At 39.3% G+C, this 20,857-nt stretch overlaps 2 protein-coding genes across 3 annotated transcripts in view; one reads left to right on the forward strand and one right to left on the reverse strand.

The window, feature by feature from the left end:
- Window positions 1–2,333: 2,333 nt before the first annotated feature.
- Window positions 2,334–5,467, forward strand: LOC110045755 (snaclec 3-like). Its single transcript, XM_020751385.2, has 4 exons — window positions 2,334–2,674; window positions 2,766–2,811; window positions 4,154–4,537; window positions 5,056–5,467. The coding sequence occupies exons 1-4, from the start codon at window positions 2,651–2,653 to the stop codon at window positions 5,304–5,306; spliced, it is 705 nt and encodes a 234-aa protein (XP_020607044.2). The 5' UTR covers window positions 2,334–2,650; the 3' UTR covers window positions 5,307–5,467.
- A 420-nt stretch (window positions 5,468–5,887) lies between these two features.
- Window positions 5,888–20,857, reverse strand: part of LOC110045794 (huntingtin-like) — a 50,312-nt gene continuing 35,342 nt past the window's right edge. Inside the window, exons 46-67 of one of the 2 annotated variants that reach the window (XM_089292978.1) lie at window positions 20,625–20,836; window positions 19,806–19,883; window positions 19,041–19,137; window positions 18,536–18,607; window positions 18,124–18,438; window positions 17,549–17,640; window positions 16,756–16,910; window positions 16,059–16,127; window positions 15,331–15,523; window positions 14,705–14,929; window positions 14,030–14,185; window positions 13,106–13,177; window positions 12,452–12,567; window positions 12,159–12,273; window positions 11,193–11,338; window positions 10,630–10,697; window positions 10,442–10,553; window positions 10,110–10,272; window positions 9,469–9,551; window positions 8,616–8,693; window positions 7,948–8,038; window positions 5,888–6,650 (exon numbers count right to left, since the gene is read on the reverse strand). In XM_089292978.1, coding sequence (XP_089149104.1) covers window positions 6,543–6,650; window positions 7,948–8,038; window positions 8,616–8,693; window positions 9,469–9,551; window positions 10,110–10,272; window positions 10,442–10,553; window positions 10,630–10,697; window positions 11,193–11,338; window positions 12,159–12,273; window positions 12,452–12,567; window positions 13,106–13,177; window positions 14,030–14,185; window positions 14,705–14,929; window positions 15,331–15,523; window positions 16,059–16,127; window positions 16,756–16,910; window positions 17,549–17,640; window positions 18,124–18,438; window positions 18,536–18,607; window positions 19,041–19,137; window positions 19,806–19,883; window positions 20,625–20,836 — 2,816 coding nt within the window. In that variant the 3' untranslated portion in view covers window positions 5,888–6,542. Of the gene's footprint in view, window positions 6,651–7,947; window positions 8,039–8,615; window positions 8,694–9,468; window positions 9,552–10,109; window positions 10,273–10,441; window positions 10,554–10,629; window positions 10,698–11,192; window positions 11,339–12,158; window positions 12,274–12,451; window positions 12,568–13,105; window positions 13,178–14,029; window positions 14,186–14,704; window positions 14,930–15,330; window positions 15,524–16,058; window positions 16,128–16,755; window positions 16,911–17,548; window positions 17,641–18,123; window positions 18,439–18,523; window positions 18,608–19,040; window positions 19,138–19,805; window positions 19,884–20,624; window positions 20,837–20,857 lie in introns of both variants that reach the window. The other variant, XM_089292975.1, reaches the window with a different exon arrangement.

Consider the following 20,857-nt stretch of genomic DNA (forward strand, 5'->3'; position numbering starts at 1 on the left):
CAATCCGATCTTAATCCTGCATTCAACGCTCGATGCTGCGCGATTAGATGCAAAATCATATTTTTATGTACAAGTTTTTTTTCATCAAGTAAAATGGAAAGAACTAACAGTTCAATTTATCATATGGCGAAACTGTAACCTGAGTAACCAAAATATCCAACCATGGAAAATATTATAAACTTTTTTAAATAAACAAGCCTTAAAATTTGAAGTCATTTCTTCCAATATTTGTTATAGCAAGATGCTAGTATAGAAATGTAGGCCAAAAACTCTAACAATGTTTCCCTAGGCTAACATTTTCTTAAACCGTTGCTGATGAACGAGTGAACGAGACCCTGGGAGACCCATGAAAACCCTCAATCGTAAACTTGCAGGCTATGATCCCGAACCGCCTTTAGAATCTTTATTTTGGGTTAATTTTCCTTAATTTCATTCAGCTTCCCAAAGAGTGCGAGGTAAGCTTATTTCTAACAGAAACAAAATCAGTTGTTTTACAAGTTTCCTTCCATGTAGATCATAAAGTTTTGTTACAATAGTATTCAAGACAGAGTTGGACCCATCACCATATGAAATAACAACAAAAAAACACATGATATCAGTAACGTGATTTATCGTTTCTCAAGAGTCATCAACCACAATCATCGATTTAACTTGTTCATTATTGTCTAAGTGTATACCTCTGCAAGAACAAACAAAACGGAGAATCTTAACTTACCGCCGATGAAATTTACATCGAATGTATAATACAGCCTGAAGCTGTGCAGTTTTCCAAATCAAAGAATAGCCGGGGAGATAACTTGCGGAAAACAAAATGGTTATAACTAAATCATTCAGTAATTTTCTAACGACCTTACTTACGTTTTATTTTCTTAAGCACATATGAAGTTACACTGCTATTAGTCTGATATCTACTGTGAACTGACAGCCCGACAGCACATAATATCAATAATTATGCTTATATCACGCGGAGTCTTTTTTTCCAGCAACTTCTTCAAAATTCCCAGTGTCAAATTTGAGAAATACAACAACCTCATGCTCACGAGTAGTGAAATAGCAAACACTGGAAACATTGTGAGGGGGTCTGATAAGTTTAATGTCATACCATTAGTACTATATAGTGTGATTATAGTGATATTCTATTTCATTTCATATTTTCTTCGGCGTTCAAGCGACCGCTAACAATAGACTGACGTACGAACAAAACCGCCAGCAGCCCCCCGGGGGGATACTCCCTTATATGGGATATATAGGTTTGTGCGGCCCCAAAGGGTAGGGTTTTTCAGCCGTTTTAATCATAAATAGGGTATCGATTCTGGCCATTTTGGTTATAAATAGGGTATGGCTTTAGCACTCTAGTCTTTAATTGGGTATATTTCTTAGAAGAATCTACTTTTTCTTCGTTTTCAATAAGACCGTCAACAAAAGCCCTTCATAACTTAAGTTTAAGGCAACCGCGCCAGCCGCAACGGTCATAAATAGGGTATTGAATTTTTGGCCAGGTCATAAATATGGTAGGAAAAATCGCAGATTTTGGTCATAAATAGGGTAAGGGTTTTGGGAAGTGGGCCGCACACCTCCACCCAACTTTTCTGGGAGTACCCCCCCGGGCAGCAACCATGAACGACTGCCAGACACTGACAATAGAGCCAAGGTTATAACAGGTACTCCAATAGGAAAGCTGTCATCTGGATGCACGAAACCTTTTTTGGTTCTAAGGTGCTTCCCCATCTTGATTTTGCGTGAACATTTTCAGTTGGCTTACTAAGAACATTCTTCAATTTTACTCGAAATCCTAAACTTACTACCCTTACACTGGTATATTACATGAATGTCATGTGCATGTCTGCAGAACTAAAGGAAATGAAGTCTTAAATCGCTTTCTCCTTCAGTGAAACAGTCTTCAAATGGAAGCAAACCTACAGTTTTACTGTTCATCAAAAGGTTAAAACGTTGCCGGATTTTTTATGTAAAAACTGCCAGATAGGATCGCCCACAAGCAAGGAAAACCACTGAAGCGAAGGTTTCAAAAGCTCTTACAGTTAAACAATCAAATTAAAATACAATGGAACACCTCCGACGACCAGCCCATTAATACAACCACCTATTTATTATGGTGATTATCTTTTGGTCTGAAGAAAACGCTCAGTCGTTCATTTCCCATTTTAAGAACCCCTTAAACATGACCTCTCCCTTGACACGACCACAATTTTATGCGCAGGCGCAAGTTATGTGACCTCACTTGTCTCACCAAACGATCAGCAGACAAATCAAAATCTAGTTCTCAGAAGATGCGAAGGCCTTGGGAACGACATTAGCACAAATCGAAGGCTAGAATCACTGAACACACAATGACCACGGTGGAAACGGTTGTCATATCAATGTTCGTTTTTAACAAAGACTATTTGACATGCTAGCTGGCAATTTGTCACACTTTTATCCAGACACTGTCAAGCTTCGTTTACATACTAAGAAACCCGGAAAGCGACAAGAGAAAAAAGCATGCCAATGTTGATTACTTTGTTGTAAATCACTTTTTAAAGCAGCAGCAGCAGCAGCAGCTGCATCTTCAAATAAATGAAATATTGTTAAGAATTGCCAGATGACAACCTAGCAAGCGGGATCTTCCTATAAAAGGTTAAAAGACCCGAGAATGCTACTCTTATTTCTTTGTACGGTAAGTGTTGAATGTTCATCACAAAACTTTGAAACCCGCGTTTGGCAAATTGTAGTCTAAGTTCTTTGTTTAATCTGTTCCTCTTGAGCAGTTCTATTTGCTTTCACCGGTATTGGCTGATGAAGTTTTATCAGAAGGTGAGAATAATTAATAGTCGTTCTGTTTAGTTTTGCATGGTCCTTCTGTTGGCAAAAGAAGACATGCGAGACTTTCCACAGTCAAAAATACACAAGAACGTCTAGCCAGATATAAATCTTATTTACAATATGACTTGCTGCGCTGAATGTAATATATGTCTTGCTTATTTGCTTTTCAAACGAAGAAGCAGGACCAAAATTTCATTCAGATATAAATGTATTTCCCCTTACAAATATTAGTATATTCCGTCTCGCTTGTTTGCTTCTAGCATCTAGCGAGACCACTGAAATCAGTCATAAGAAAAGGCCTTTCGAGCGCAAGCTTTTATCAGCTTTCCGTTGAGATAAAATACATTTCCCTAAACAAATTAAAACAACTTTCTTTACCAACAGGAAATAAATTGCCCTAACATCGAACTCAGAGATGAACTTGAAAAATAAAAATTAAAAATGCGTAAAAATAATAAACCCAGTTTTAACAACCCGGCGATTTCAAATTATTCTTTTCGCCGATGTCATCGTTCTACCTAATTGTCAGCCCATGTCGCAGTTAATTAAAAATACGTCAAATTTTGGCCTCCTTTTAAATTCATTTTGTGCATATAAAAAATTTTCTTTTACGAAGACTGTTTTACTGAAATGGATATCAATTCTCATAAACTACCAAGTACGTGCTGCTGAAAAAAAATTAGGAATGAAGAAGGGTGCGTTGTACATGTACACGTGCATGCAATATTAGTGAATAATTCTGACCGATATTGCTTATCACTGAAAGATGCTAAGTAAGTCAAGGAAGCCAATTACGTAGAAAGAAACGCAGGGCAATACTGATTAGCGACATACTTTTATCAAAACGATCGTGACCTGCGGAGAGCATCTGATGCACTGTTAAATGATCACTGTGCGAGATTGGCTTCCCTTCCGACTGTAGATAATATTTTTGCATTGTGTGCACCCACGTTAACGGTCTAAAAAGGTACATGAGTGTTTTTGTAATTTCCGCCTCTTCTTTTCCCATGTAATCTTGACTTGGAGTAAGAGTACTTCAAAATAGCAGTAAAGATAGTTTGTCATGATCAAATGTCCCAACTAATTCATCAGTGAAATTTGATTGTGTATATAATTTTGCACTCGAATATAAAAGGTTCCCCACGCCTCTTTTACCACGCTTTTCGTGCTTCTCGCTTTTCAGTCAAACCAAAACGGAGACAGCACGTTCTTAATGCATTCTGAGAGGGTGGTACGGAGAAACGAGACAAAAATTCCATGTCCCATTTTATTGAAAAACCTGTTTCTATCGCTTCTTTTTTATGGGTTAATTCCCTGTTTTAACGTTAAACAGGTTTGACTTGTCCAACCGACTGGTTGTACCTGAACGGTTCCTGCTATCGAGCTTACAGCACGAAGCTGTCGTGGTTTGATGCGGTAAAATTCTGTCAGGAAAATAAAGGAGAACTGCTCAGCATCAATTCTGAAGGAGAACAGCGCTTTGTTTACCAAAGCATGGCGGTCAAAAAAACTCTATGGATCGGCCTGGTCAAAGATTCTGGTTTGCAGAGTTTCCGTTGGTCGACGGGAGAGAAGCTAACTTATCAGAACTGGATTCCAGGAGAGGGAAGCATATCTGGCCATGAGGACTGTGGTGAGATGACAGACTATAGTACATTTCATGGTCAATGGAACGACAAATCCTGCTCCGCAAAACAACCATACATCTGTGAGAAAGGTGACGTGAAATTCCTTTGGTCTGATCTGTCAGTAATCTTGAACCCGGATCTCCCACGGCCAAGCGTCAAACAGTGAGATCTTTGTAAGAGTTTAATCTGTCGGTAAAAGTAGAGCCCTTTCGGAGCTAACCCGCCTAAAAAACGTCGACGCATATAAAGCTTTGCGATGTTGCTTCTTTAGTTTGTTTAAGCAAAGAATTTTGCATGTAACCCTCTCCCATCTCCAGCTAATGCTGGGATTCATTCCCGTTTGCGCAGACACACTAACATCTGAACACAACGTTTACAGAGGTGGGAGGAAGGTGGGGAAGTTGTGCACTGTAGGTTCAAATGCGACAAACGCCGATGCGATGAGTAATGCCTGTGATTATACACGAGTCATGGTGCAATGTTAGAAAAATTAAAATTAACGACAAGGGGAAATGTTGACATTCAACAAACGAATAAGATGTGTAACTTCCCAACTTCCTCAAAATCAAGTGTTGAACATTAACGTGGACACGTTTTCTTAAAACAGATGCGCTAAGTGGACGATATTTCAAGAGGCTACTACGAAGACAGCTGACTGGTCACATGATTCATCACGGGATCACATCTAGTGATATGGAATGCATATTGTTGTGTCAACGCCAGCAACAATGCATGTCAGTCAACTACAAACTTGGAGAATCTACAAGCGCCTGCGAGTTAAATGCCGCTATCGCAGAGGACTTTCCTGAAGATCTCACTTATAGCAACGAGTTTGATTATTATGAGTCTTTCGTATAGAGGCTAGATCATGACGTGGAATGAGGAATGGGATCCACTCGTAACAAAAAATAAATAAATAAATAAATAAATAATAAATAATAAATATAACAAACGCTGCCCTGTATTCGGTTTTCCCATCAAGAGGCAATAAACTCGACACTGCTGCCGGGAAACAGTGACATACTTGTCGTTTTAAACCTTATTTTCTGGCGATAGAAAGCCATCTTAGTATCATCCCTCCTATTTCCCGACCCCTTCCCCAAACAATGGGAGAGATTGTTTCGTACGCTCTGTCGCTGTAATCCTACAACATTAGATGGAGAAAAGGGTTGTTGCATGGTGTTGAAAATTTTCAGAGTTAGTGAAAGTATTGCATGAAAGGAGCCTCTCGAATTCAACATGTACAGTCAATGGAAGGCCAATGAGAACCCACCGCGAAAGATGCGGGAAAATTGACAATTAGGTGAATAACAGAAACGCAAAATTGAAAAAAGGTACACTTGTATGCAGGCAACTTGAGCCCCAGCTTTATTTATCAACGTGAGGATAACCCAGTATTCACTCCGATGTTTAAGTTGTTTTCAGTTATGCATGTGAAGTAGTTAAAATTGTTCCTTTATTCGCTATCATAGATCTTTGGTAATATTTATATCTTATTATAGGAAAATATTTCCAGATACATTTTTCCATTCTAAATAAAATTGATGATAGAATGAAGCTTGATAACAAGTTTCATTTTTGACTTACGTGCAGAAAACATCTCGCAAGTGATGTTTGGCTTTTATTTTCTGACTGCGGTGTGAAAAGCAATGCCTTTCATAGCACACCTAGATGGTTCAAACTTATTTGTTAAAGGGTGAAAGGAAGAGCACCATAATGTTACTGTTTCCACCCTCACAAACAGCATCCACATCCCAATAGATGCACATGTAACCTTCATGATCAATTTAAGTAGTTGTAAAGTCACACAGCAAGAAAAGATTTCTTGTTACAGGACTTAGCAGAATTTCCCGCTAGTAACTTCACAGCAAGCTGCACAGGCTACTGAGAGCTTCACAAGTCAAATCTATCTTTGATTTGATAAACCACGTGCTCTTCGCAATGCCCTTCCTTTTCTCAGTCGATCTATGATCATCGTCTCTCGCGAGGAAGCAATATCACATTTGAGGACATACTACCCTTCGATCCCAATTTTTGATTGACGTTTTACCTTCGTAAGGTAAAACACGGAATTTTTGTGATGTTCTTCCGAGTTTATCTCTCAGACAGACAGCATTCAATCAGTTCTCTGTAAGCTGCACTCGTTTGAGCGGCGTTTCTAAACGTGGATATCAAGGTTTCTCTGTGGGTTGAATCGAGATTCTGTGGAAAGAAAAATACTGATCAAAGTTGAGCAGGCTTTTGGTCGAGAAGGGTTCCCTATAAAGTTTCTTAACTTGCATATTCGAGGACAAAACAATTAGATCATGAGGTCAAGATTTCTATGAGGTGACATTTGATGAGGCCGAAGGAACGAGCGAGTAATCTAATGGCCAATTCCCTCTATGAGACGGGCCTGCAGGGAATCTCGTTCGCTGTATTCATCAAACAGATAGCCAGTCCAACGGAGCAACATTCGAGGAGTTGTTGAAGATATTGTTGCAGTGTAAGTCCCAAAACGAGGAGTTTTTAGAAGTCAAGCCCTCGTGCGCCACATTGGACTGGACATGAATATTATTTTTGATGGATACAACTACCATGATTCCATACGGGTTCATCTCAGAGGGAATTGGCCATTGTTTTAGTAGAAGTTTACTACTAAATTTCTTTCAAATCACGATTCGAACTCAGTTATTTCTCTTAAAGCAGTATTTAAGTTCACGCTTTAGTAAAAACACGCGCGGATTGAATTGTTGTTTGAAACTTTCAGCTGTATACACCCACTCATCAGTTCATTAAAAGAGTTTGACGGTTTAAAGTCACATGATGCTCAATTTCCTTTCTTGAGTGTTCTTGAGAATTGCCGTTATCCAGTGATATTTCTAAATCTTCCTAAACACATCGGATAAACGAGAAAACCCTACCATTTTGTGGACGACCTCCAGTCACTGCACACTAATGGATGATAGTGAACGAGTGGCTCAGCCAAACAAATTGCAGCATTTGCATTAAAATACTAGTAGAATTCTAGTAGTATACTAATGCAAACGCTGCGATCTGATTAGCTGAGCTATCTTAGTGTCAGCCATTATTGTGTAGTGGGTTTAGGTCGCGTTCCAAATTGCGACGTTCTCTCCTTTCTCTCTCCGAAGTTTCGGCGGAACATTTCGAAGCAAATGGGTAATTAAAATCCTGAGGACTATGGGAAGGTAATGCACGATTTCTTGACTTCAAAAACTCAAAATTCAGATGCGCGTGTACACAGCTGTAAATTTTGTAAAATGACAAGTTGGTCCGCGCTATTTTTCTAAAGCGCAAACTTTTATACTACGTAGCGAAATAATTGGAAATCGTTATTTGAAGGAAATTTAAGTTAAAATTCTACTAAAACAATTCATCAAATTCATAATCTGATTGTTAAATAGATAAATAGAATTAAAAGCTTGTTGCGAGTGACTGGACGGAACCGATCCAGAAAGTAACCAAAGAATCAATCTTTAGATGGCGGAAAGCGTCTTACCTGAGTTCTGTAGAAATCCATGGCTGCCGCGCAAAATAATTTAACATCGATGCTTTCAAGCTTTCCCATTCTTCCCACGATATAGGAAAAGCTGAGGTCACAGTTAAGGGCAATCTACAAGAAGGTATGATCTGCAAAGGTCCTTACAGTTCTTGCGCTTGCCTGTTATTCTACCAACGATGAACGTTTCACAAAGGGCAGTGCATACACTCAATGAACGGATGTCCCTTCATTTAGCTAAAGAAAAAAATCCGAAGGCAAGAGATTGGGGGCGGGGAGGGGAACATTTCCAATATGCTTTACGCATTGAGTCGCCCAGAGCACTATCACGATAATCTCAAAATGATATTTCATACTTCCGAGTACATAAGAGAAATTGAGAAAACACGAGCCGTATACAAGTTTCTTCTCAATTTCCAATTGTTCTCGAATTCCTCACAGTGCTGGGCTGTTTATGAAAGTACGATACAAAGCTTTGGCTCCTAAAGGCTTTGTGATAGAGATTTAACGGGTCAGAAAAAAATGAAACACGCTGTTTATGTTTAAAACTATAATAACTCATAGTATTTTACCCGATCAGACTGCGCAAAATCCAAACTACAATATCAAGAGTTTCATGACTTTTCACTCGAGAATGACTAAATATAAATGAAAACTTCAACGGATACATAGCTCGGATCCATTTGTTGCTGGAAGCGCTCACAAAGAAGCAAGTTAGACTCCACACGGCCATTGATAGAGGCGTCCTGTTACATGAAAAAACCACAACATATTATGTGAGTTTTGAACGTGTACGAAAAAACATAAATTGTACAAGCCGCTTTTCGCTCTCTCAGTTTCAAGTCAAGTCAAAGTTATTCAGCTGAGTAGCTCTTGTTTTTATCCACGAGTTTTGCGTCCTCGCAAAAGTTTCAGAGAGAGCAAAAAGGTACTGTTTTGTAGTCTATAATCCTCGACAAAAGTAGCAGGAACGCTCAGAGTAATGGATGGTATTTTGCGTCACTTAACTCTTAAACTTTGAAAATAACAGTTTTGAGATCCTAAAACATACGTTAAGAGTATCCCTACCCCCCACCCCCCACCCCCATTTCAGTGTTGCATCTTAAAGGGATATGTTTTAAGAATAATTTTGGTGGAAAGTCGACACTGACAAAAGTAGGAGGTAGGAAGTAGCAGAAGTGTAAAACGTGCCACAAATTTTGTTCCGAATTGTAGGGTAATCATAAAGAAGCAATTCTATATATTAAAAAAAATAAATAAATAAAATAAGGACGTTATCCTCAATGTTACAATGCTTAAAAACTTCCAAATCGGTTTGGTGAATCTTCCGATTCCAAGTAGCTGTAAAATAGTTCTAATTAATCATTCAGAGAACTACACTCAGATCATTCGTGAGCATACCGGACGCTGTTACGTCTGTTTATAAACACACAACGCTTCTCCCATTTAAGCAAAAACAGCACTAACAAAAACAAAATAAAAACGCTCAAAGTAATGATCACAAGTAAGAAAATAACACACCGTTGAATAAAACTTCCAAGTGATAGAAGGACCCAGTCTCTCACTTCCGTTTGCTGACCTTGACTGTGGAGACCCTCAAACACCTGATCAGTAAGCCATAACAATTAAAAGACGAAAGCCATACACAACTAGCAGTTAAGTTAAATTCTATTCATGTATGAGTGGTCTCGTTTACTGTAATTTCTTCTTGCATCATCTTTCTATGGTCTTTCAGTAATAGGTGAAGACATGACTGGTCGTTACACATTACGTGACAGTTCAATATGACCAAATATTTTTCACACTGACATAAGTAATGTGGCTTCATCTGGTAATATGTGAAAAAGGCTTCCAATATACGTCGTCCCTTCGAAGATATCTTAACGAACATCAAGGTAAAGGCGTGCGCAAGATTCAAAAGTTTCAATCAAACGACAACAACATTTCCTAAGTGACTGTCTAAAGCAGACTCTCTTAAAGGTGAACCACTCGCACAAGAGGTAGTGAAAGTAAGTGGGCGGATACGCCCGAAAAAAAACCTCCCATGCAGATGTTCGTTAGTCTCGTCACTCACATATTAAACATGGGGCGACGAGCCGACAAAACGATACAAGAAAAGAAGTCATCTGGACTAGAACATCCAGCACATTACATGTACGTACCTTAAACAAGACTTGAGCCATAAGCTCAGGATGTGGCTGCTGACTGGAAAGAAACTCTCCTATCACTTTGTTCATGATTTCCTGTGCGGGGAAGAAATCAAGTAACAGAGGCGGCAAAACTCTGGCCACAACTCTCGCCTCGGATGGAACGCCTTTTCGTATCCTGTACATAAAAAAATAATACATAGAATTTTGTAATTTGAGTCCAATAATAGTCTTGCACTTAGTGGACCGGAGAGGAGGAACGAAAAAGGACAAGCAGCGTGGTAGACCCTGTTCCAGACTAGAGCATGAGCATAAGTTTAACTGTTGAAAATAATTTTTAAACCAACCTGTCAAAAAGAACCGTGACACGTTCCATGGCAATGAGGAGTATGTCTTCCGTGGGAAACTCCACAGTGTCAGGCTGAGGGTAGATTCCACTCGGTCGGTCTCCGATTTTGCCTGTAAAACACAAAATATCATCAAGTCTTGAAGGAAGGCGCTATGCCAGAAAAAAAAAGGTCGGAAAGTTCCCTACCTGTGTACATGCATGTGATCAATAAACTCAGTGCAGATATGGCTCTTTGAGGGTTTTGCATAGACAATCTGTAACAAAAAGGAAGCATTATATGCCTTTTCTGTCCTGATGTTCAAAACTATGTCAAACATCAATTGCTCAATAGGCCATTTCCGAATTACCTTTAGCCTCTTTCTCAAAGCGAGTCTTCGTGCCCCTCTTTTGTAATGAAAATGAGGTTTCATTAATATGCAAATTAAACTCATTTTCATAAATGGTCGTGCACCACGCTTCGCTTTGATAGGAAGGCTTAAAGCAACTCGAAAATGCGCTATTGCGTGACTCGTAGTTAAGGAATAAATTCACCTGGTTAATTGGGAAATTGATTTCACATTTAGGACTTTGACTACGGGTTGTTTCATCCCACATCAGGGCCAAATCTAGCCCTAATCTAGACCTTATTAGATCTCATCTATTTGCTTTGTTATATTCTTTCCTTTTTGACACGAGAACACGAGCGCAATCGAGAAAGAGGAGCCCGTGAACAAGACTGTCACAAGTTACAATTGACCCACCCGACCCACCTGTCGACGCTGAGTTTCACTAGTGAATCAGACTCTGCACTTGACAGCGCAAAGGACACCACCAGTCTCTCCAGTCCTCTCATGATAGTGTGATAAACACAAGTGGGAGTGCTGTCCTCGTTTGAAGACGCGATACGAACAGCAGTCTGGAAGTCAAGTAACAACAAAACAACAATACGACGATAAATGAAAACAGACCTTTCAAGAAAATACTTTTACATCTCTTACAAGAAACAGTTGTACTGCATCACAGTTGGAGGCTATCCTTCCTAGAATCAATCGGGTTTCCGATTCTTATCCGCCAGTCAAGAGTCACGTGAACGAAAATAAGTCGGATTAAGTCGGCATGACGTGAACGGGATACATGTTAATAAGCAACCTCTCAGAGGAAAAATGAAAGCGTCCAACGATTCCTGAGGACAAAAGCTCGACCTAAAAACTGCTTATCCCAGGTAAAGTGAAGTGTTTAGTTCATTGTAAGCTAGGAAATGATAAAAAGGTAGCAAAAACAGTGCGAGAGGTTGCATTAGGCAATCGGATAATGTACTATTTTCTAACAATTTTATCACGCTTAAAAGCTAACATAACCAATGTACAGAAAAACTAGTCTTTAAATTCTTGATTTATATTTCATTATTTAACAAATAAGGATGACTAAGCTGTGTATTACACTGTGATAAAACACGACGGCCATTTGAGAACACAAGGCTTAGACTTCTTCATTTGCTTTATGAAATAGGCGAAAAACAATAAAACACGCTTTTTCTATGTTTTATACTCTGATTAAACATGGGGTTTTGACCAATCAGAGCGTGCGGGGGGTCCTATCTATTTTATAATGTATGACAAAGTAGAACTAACAAGCAAGGGTTGAAAACTCCATAAACTAAGCCGAACCTCGTGAAAGAATGGGATTTGGTTTGAAAATGAAAACAAATGGTAGTAACCGTTATAAGAGCATTGTACCTTAAGGAGGTTAGCCTTCAATTCTTGGTCACTGATTTCATCAGCGTACCTCTCCAGCAAGTAAAATGCTGTAGACCACATGACTAACAAGTGATGCTCCGCTAAAGAAACCGCACTGAAAGAGAGTGTAAGACAAGGTTAAAAGCAGTGCAACACAAGGAATGGACATGGCTTGTGGGTTAAAACAACAATGAGAAAACGAATGATGCTCGCGCGAAACTGAACGTTTCAAGAACAATCCAAGTAAAAGATCAAACGAAGAAACGTTGCACAACAAATAATTTTCCTGTTACCCCGTCAAAGCAGTAAGCTTCTTGCTGAGAAAGTCGGTTAGGACTGGCAACAACACAGCACCAACAGAAGCCACGTGAATCTCCAACAGATACATTGCACCATACAGAGCGGAGATCTGCGGGATATATGCAGGAGAAAGGTAACTGACAGAGTTGGCATACAAGTATATGAGTTGACTCTATGGTCGACCTCGTTTTCAAGATAACAGAAACCCTGCGAACGAGGTTATCGCTCAGTACGTAAATTGGCCAACGGTTACATTCAAATGTTTGCCTATTTCCATCTTACGTAAATTTGATCTTACGTAAATTTACGACGTATTTGATCAGAAGTTTAATCTATTTTAGAGTTTATGTACAAGATAATCGCCTACCAATGCACAATCTAGCCCCATCCCCAACCCTTACTGTCACCCAACCCCTAGGACACAACGAGAAAAATATAAATGAATTTATAGCGACAATGCCGCTTAATGCACGACAAACCGCAGGAAGAAAGCTAAACCAAGTTTGGATAAAAAGAATCAAAATAAAGCGTGTCGTCTCTTTAAATTTCTATCGTGAGGTTTTGATACCACGTGTGCTAATCGAAATGAGTATAACATGCACAATGGTACTCCGGTTACTTACATAACAGGTAACGAAGTTATTTACCTGAAGAGGCACGTGCGGACTTCTAAGCGACGATTCTAATATCTTGCACACTCTTTCAGCAGTGGCACCTTCCTGGAGGGAGATGACAACAAAATATGATTTCAAATCAATTTTCCTTGGCTCAAACCCAATCAGTAAGAGGTTAAAAACTGAACAAACATAACAATTGTAGTCAGCATATAACTTCCATCATAATGTCAATACAGTGAAAACTTTGTTTATACAAATATATTATAGACTGTAGTAAAGTTTCCACATTAACCGGTTAATTTAAGAGAAAATATTTACAGAGACAATATAATGGCAATTTTGCCGCATTTTTGGCCAATACAATGCCAGAATTATGACTTATTGAATTGCTCCGTAATTTTTGACAGAACTAAACAACTATTTCTTTGTCTTTTGTTTTATTTTATTTTTATTTTTATTTTTTTCACTTTTGGAAGTTATGCACCTTACACTGCCCCTTTAAGATAGAGATTAAACGGGTGTTCGTAAACTGAGGTTTACCAGTACATGTACATAGACGTGAAGGCAAGTGACAAGAACGGAGAAAATCGTAAATTAAACTTGAGGACATTGTTTTGATGTTCCACTGAATTCTTAAAACCAACATCAAGATATTAAGACGAAATCCGATAGGAAACCGAGCAATTTCAGTTTTAAGTGGACACCTGGCACCAGAATACTTTTAAGTACATCACTGTAATTGTAAAAGTGTTTTATATGAATTTCAAATGTTGTTTTCGACATTTAGTGTTGACAGAAATGATTTCTTTTGAGAACAATTTAAAACAGTCGCACGGAGGTTTACAATGCTATGTAAATTACTCGAACTTCTGGTAGATTCCTTCTTAATGGCAAACCAGGAGGAGAATTAACGTATTGAGCTTGGGAGTGGTACGAAGGTCGCTGGTTTCTCACCGTCTTAAGAAAAGCTAGTGCTTTGCAGAGTGTAGGCAGCAGATATTGTATCAACAGATCATCTTCCGTGGAATGATTGTGATGCAACTCAAGGAGAGTTTCTAGAACCCATTCAAAATGCGTTCCATCGACAAACAGGTCCGACAACACTAGGAGCTGTTGGAAATACAAACAAATATCATTGATATCAAAAAACAAAGATTGAAGATCAATATACGCGCTACCAAACTACGTGCTAGTAATAAACGTGCACGTAACACAGCCCAATAATGCATGCTTCTAGCTTTAGTAATGATCATGTTCTGAAGCTTAACTTCGGCAGAGAAATTCATTTCAGTTGGTAATGTTGTCAAATAATTGATTCATTTAGCTGTGCACCATAGAGTTATGATGCTCTCAAGAAGATTAGAAAGCACAAACCAAGCGTCTTTCGTCCTCTCCAAACTTCCTGCGAGCATCACAACTACATGATGTACGCTAAATCATAAAATCATCTGCTAATGCATTAAGATTATTTGTATATTAAGTGCAAATTCCAAATGAATACATGTTTGCAAGAGAGGATGATCTAAGAGCGTGATTCCCATTGATTTCCATTCCTCTTGACATGAATGAGACAACTTTACAACAATCACTAATCACATAGTCAGTAACCATCACCACTCCACAACTCACCGCTTTGGTTGCCTCTGACAAGAGTGCAAGAGGAGTTCTGGGTTGGATATACGGTGACATCCACTGCTCAAAAAGCTCGAGGAGAAACTGCTCACAAGATTTGATGTCAAGTTTTTCAGGTTGAGGTATGCGCGGTAGGGACACTACAACAGCACTGTCGTCTTCGCTGTCGTACCTTTCTTGGAGTTCGTTCTGGGCCTGACTATGGAGAGCACCCACAGAGATCTGGTACACACAAACAGAAAAACAACAAACAACTAAGATACGCTTCTGTTAAACGTTTTCCAATCCGCGTCTAGTTTGCGAAGGATCTTTTTACATCCTTGCATAATACTACTAAGTCATCTGTTTGTGCAAAAATAGTAAAACAATTACCCTGATAGTTAGACAATCTCCTCAAAAGGTTTATTAACACATTAACGCTTAGTCTGTTTGAACAGCACAAGTGCCTTGTTTACGTCATTCTGCGTATAAACCACTTAACACGGTATTTAACGATTATCACTTTCTCAATCTCCCTTCTTCAATTCAATATAATTTCAAGACGGACACAATTTCTCATAATTGGATGACTTTTCAATCCAGGAGCTCTCAGGAAAGGAGGTGTCACGTCCACGTTATGTTACCTGTCCTAAAGTGTAGTCATGGAAGCCCAGCACGCGATCGATGTTCAGTCCATAGAGCGGGTGATCAAACAGCATTCGATTGGTGATCCACATGCCGCTTGAGCTGTTCAAACACAGGAAACTGTTTGATCGATGAATACTGGCGGACCGTTCCGGCCTTAGTTCTTCATCAGAGATGAACGTCTTGCCCGTTCTAAAGACAAAAAAAATTCACGTTAGTACGACGTAGTTACAGGAGGCGACTGTCTGAGAGTTCAGGTTGTTACCATACTTCATCTGTCTCTCGTACAATGTTCAAGAACACTCAAAAAGCTGGAGCTCTCGAAGGTGACTAGATCAACTCTTAGCGTTGTTTTATGATCTCCAAACGTCCCGCGTGCATCTTAACTCGATGATGCACGCTGAGGCATAAACCAACTGTGAAATAGTCACACAAAAGCCTTGTGTAAAGGTTCTTGTGGTTGTCATTATGCCTAACAAAAATCAAAAAGCAAAACCCAATGACTCATGTGCTCTACAGTGAGGAACCTTAAACCAAAAATAGAAAACTGAGGATTAATTAATTTGTACGTGGCGGTTGACAATTTCTCGCGTTCTCAGCGCGGAAAAGTTTGCATGAGCTGTATTGAATAAGGAAACATACTTGATGAAATCTCACAAGGTTACCCGTCATATAGATTCTTTACCAGCTACTTCATATTAACTAAGACACGCTGCGATTTTCTTACCCTGTACAGCACATGGCGACAAATTCTTCTTCTACCATGCCTCTGACAAAAGTAAGTTTCTTCCCTGCCCTGAATGTGAATAAACGGACAAAAAGAATTAAACGCATGTTAACACAGTTTCAAGTGCTTGTGAGCTAGAGTGGCACTGAGAGATAGCACCCAATACGGCTATAGGTGGTAACACACACCGTTCACAACGACTCTACAAGTAAAATTAAATTTTTTGACTATACTAGGTTTCGTATTAAAATTCAGCAAGTTGCTTGACGGCTCAGATCATCCAAAAATTAAGAGAGCTTCGCCACGGAGGGCGCATCGTGAAACGATTACACTATAGTTCTCAACTTAAATGTTCGTCAGTCACAATCCAATCATGTAATGTTACCCAACTGTGATTTCCTTTTTCAAGAATTTCGCGATTTGGGAAATTTTGTATATCGCAAAACACTGCTTAGTAAATGATGAAAGCTCCTTCAAACCTGATGGCTAATGTTATTAGTGGTAACATCATTACGATAATACCCAAAGTATTCAATTTCCTTGTGATTCAATAGAACTTTCTCCAAGGTCTGGATTCCCTTTGCATTCACATCACAATCAAGTCATGTTAAGGAAAAACTCTTCTTTCATCCGCGACTCCCCTCCTAAACTAACTCAAGTTAATCGCTCAATTAAAGGAGATACTTAGAATTCACACCTGCTTCCAAGGAAAGGCAGGTCTCTGTGTCTCGGTCTGTGAAGATAACAACTCGCGGTTGGGTTTCCTGGGACTGGGTACAAGGTTGTCTGAAGCAGCAGTTCTGAGATACAGCGGACTGCCAAGCAGCAGGAATGTGTGGACTCCATATCTTCCTAGAATGCAGCAAATATTTGCAAAGCTACATTTCACTCTCTTGGTCAATTTTAAAGAAATTTGTTCATCATAGATCAAAGACCCAATTTTCGCCCTTGCTCGCCATAGAGTCTTCAGTAACTCAGTAGTTAGAACATCCGACTAGATCACGGACGGTCGTGGGTTCAGACTCGGATTTTTTTTTTCCTATCATTTGATAGGTACTAAGGTCATCAAAAATGGTTGAAATTCCTCTGACGAAAGCTAACACGGGAAACGTTAGAAGCTGAACTATCCAAAGGACAACAAAATCTGGTTTCCTTTTTTTCCGAACATCTGTCTTGCTAAGACTGATTGACAACTGCCGAGTGATAAGCGAGATTGGTCAGCGCACATTTGTAAAACAGATTCTACAAACTAGTTTACTGGAACCATCTCAACTGGGTCACAGTCAATCATTTTGGTCTATTAACAATAGCCCTAAAAAGATGCTGCAACAGGTAACACGCTGAATCACCATAACAACAAGCTAATGCAAAACTATCCACCTCACAGCTTATAATACGAGTTGAAAAGACGTTTCTTGCTAATCTGGAGGGATTTGCCACAAGTGGCGTTGTTCACAGACGGATTGCAAAACATTTAACTGTTAACATACCTCTGTGGAGACTGTATCAGGCAAAGGAGGAGAACTAATCACCCCGAGAAGAGCAGCCCATGTTTCTTCAAACTGCTGTCTAGAAGTCCAGCCTAGAGTGAGTGAATAATATTGGAGGGAGTTCAATACCACCAGCAGCTATCTGTTGTGCTTTATAGCTGCCAATCTTTACTGTGCCTCACATTGCGGTAACTTACTGATCAATTATAATTATTTTGCTCCCACAATGGGATAGAGCTCCAAAAGTCAACAACGTCAATCGAATAGGGCCTTTAATTCACCTTGTAAACGTCGTGTTAATGTTTCATTGGTGTTGTCATTCACCCAAATTTTCCAAAAAACTACATCTTGGTTCTGTGTTTTCCCTGATCAGTCATCTAGTGGGAATATCGTTTTGAGTGAAACTACTCCTTTACATTTTCTAGTCTGGTACTTTAGTATTCAAGTTCTTTTGGCGGCTGGGAATAGTTCCTTATGTGTAACCAATCAGAATGCAGTATTTTTGTCTTTCCAGCACTCTTAAAATTCAAACATAAGTTTACAGTAGATAAGGTGTCGCTTGACTCAGTGCTTACCAATCAGGTTTACTCTTCTTACAAATTCATCCAGTACATCTTTCTCTTTTAATATTTCTATTGGTAACGGGGGAAGTTCCGTTTTAAGTGGGCCCTCAGGGACAGGTACCCAACCCATCTTCCAAACCAGAGGAAGAGTGCGTGCATAGCTGTTGACCAGCGGTTGTCTCGCCAAACCAACTATTGCATCACGAAAAGGGCCAATCAGGAATTGAGGAAGAGATGATTTTCTACCAGATCCCGGCTTTAAGATGACAAGGAGGCGGTGGATCAATAGTGAGATTTCACCGCAAGCTTTCCTGGCAATTTGAATTCCTACGACGAAGAACAGGAGGTTAAGATTTAATCAAGCAGCTGGAAAGGAAAGGACTGATATTAAAAAACATTGCCACAGACTCACGATCTTCCTCACCGTCATCGGTCACATCAATTTCGGCTTCACCAGTGAAAGCGTGTTCTTCGTGAGTGTCCGCACCACCATCAACTAAACAAATGAACGAACAAACAAACAAACAGGATGTACCCTATTGCGGAATTACGACCACAAAAAATAAACTTGCAATCAATCCTGCAAACAAATCTCAATCATTCTATCGCGACATTGATTCTGAAAAATTTGATAGCGAGAAATAATAATCGGAACTACAATTTTCAAAAAGGAAATAACTTTGAAGGAGTCAAAGGGGAGAGCTAAGTCTAATCTACTTAATTCAATTCGAGCGAAGGAAAAATTGTCTTTACAACCTAAAAATGACAGTTTTACTAAGGTAATAGACGGTTTACTGAGAAAGATTGCGTTGAGAAGAGTTTCTACCTAATGTATGGCTTGACGATATTCATTAATGAGCGACTACAGTCAAACATACGGTTAGAGAAATATTACATAACAACTTGAATCCCACTGTTGTCTCTCTCACCTGCATTTAACAGCACATGCACGTGACTGATGGCAGAACAAACCACCGGAAAGAACTCCAGTTCTCCAACGCTTTTACAGCAATCAAGATTAAGAAACTGTCATTGAAACGAGTGTGAAGCGTATCAGACTAAGAATGGTATACTACTAAAATCTTGAAACCAAATCAACCGAGTTTGGCTGGCTATGAAAGCCATCAACCGACGATCCCAAGGTTTCTTCCGCATGACTTTTATCAATAATAAGTTCAACGACACTGGTTACTAAATAGCGATCTTCAACCTTTCATCGTCTCTCGGCTTCTACAACATGTCTGTGGTTTGTTTGATCAATTGAAGGGACAACGTCATCAACTGGTGCAAGTCGAACTCGTTAAAAAACTTTATCTCAGCCGCCAGTTGTCGAAAGTAAACGACACTTGAAGGATTAACACTAATAGGCCATTTCCGAATTACCTTTAGTCTCTTTCTCAAAGCGAGTCTTGGTACCCATCCTTTCATATGAAAATAAGATTTTATTCACATGCAAATCAAACTCATTTTCATATGAATGATTGTGCACCAGGCCTCGCTTTGAGAATTAACTGCAGTTTTCCATAGTGTACAGCGCAATTCTCAAGTGACTATCTAGTCTTGATGTAGGGCAGACAGACATTGTTGTTCTCTAATCATAAAACATGTTTTTCAGGATATTTTCTCCTTCAGTCTTGAAACAAAAGTTGGCCCTAAGGTTTATCTCAGATGTATTTCGTTGGACACTGGATTACCTTAGCAAAACAATCGAGGTGAGACTTAAGTTCTGAGGAACATGGGCGTTTTCCATTCACGAAGTTGCAGTGCACCATCTGCCAACACAATGATACAAAAACAGACCTTAAATGTAATCTAATGGAGTACTTCCACACCATCAACTATAGGATAATACGACAGTTGATAATCTCTAATACTTAGCTTATTTAATGCAGTTAAATGCAATTTAACGGAGTCAATAACAAAGAGTGTAGCAGTTACCTTTGTGGTCAGTTGCGTTTAGATAAGGTATGTACAGAGATTCCATGTGCATGACCTCAACCGAACACGTATTGTCTAGTGATATGCTAATAGAATGAAAAACTTCCAGATGCACTAAGACAATTGTTTATCCCATGGCATGCTACACCATTTAATGTTACGAAACTAGCCAGCAATCGAAATGTCACACTGAACATAGTTTTAGCAGAAAAGTCTCGTGCACAAACTAAAACTTTCATTTCAGCTTACTCCTACAAATAGCTATTACCTGGCCACTGCATAAACAGTACTCACTTGTAACAACAATTAGTCACAATCCTCCGTAGGAAAAAAGATGGCGACTGTTACATTTACCCGTTTACCCAAAAGTTCTAAAATCTTCAAACCTACTAGCATACACAATGTCGTTAGTACAGGGACAAATATTGCAAAAATGTACAAAATGTGCAAAATATTGTACTTCGTGGACTGTGTAAGGCTCGTATGGTATTGCGGTAAAATGTACAGCCTTTTTCGTACGGAGGATTCACACGCACTTAACGCATAAAAAAGATAATGTGCAAATAGATTCTTACCGCCAGCGGAACAAACACAAACTGTAAAAGAGCTTCTTGTCCAGACTCCGGTATTTTACAATGTCTAGGAAGCGTAGGAATGGCACTAACTAAGGACACGAGAGCTCTGGCGAGACACGTGACTTTCTTGCACCATTCGGCGTCATTACAGAGAGCTGACAGCCGGTCAGGAGCCAGATAGAAGCATTGTATTCTAGAGGAATTTTCACTGTCTGGAATTAAAACAAAGGTGT

This window comes from Orbicella faveolata, unplaced genomic scaffold (assembly GCF_042242905.1).
Source record: "Orbicella faveolata isolate gen_17 unplaced genomic scaffold, um_ofav_v1 contig_1, whole genome shotgun sequence".
In the NCBI taxonomy this organism is placed as follows: Eukaryota; Metazoa; Cnidaria; class Anthozoa; order Scleractinia; family Merulinidae; genus Orbicella; species Orbicella faveolata.

Coding starts and splice junctions, on each gene's coding strand:
- LOC110045755 (XM_020751385.2), top strand. CDS start 2,651: ATGCTACTCTTATTTCTTTGTACG. Junction 2,812..4,153: donor TGATGAAGTTTTATCAGAAG/GTGAGAATAATT, acceptor AACGTTAAACAG/GTTTGACTTGTCCAACCGAC. Junction 4,538..5,055: donor ACCATACATCTGTGAGAAAG/GTGACGTGAAAT, acceptor TTCTTAAAACAG/ATGCGCTAAGTGGACGATAT.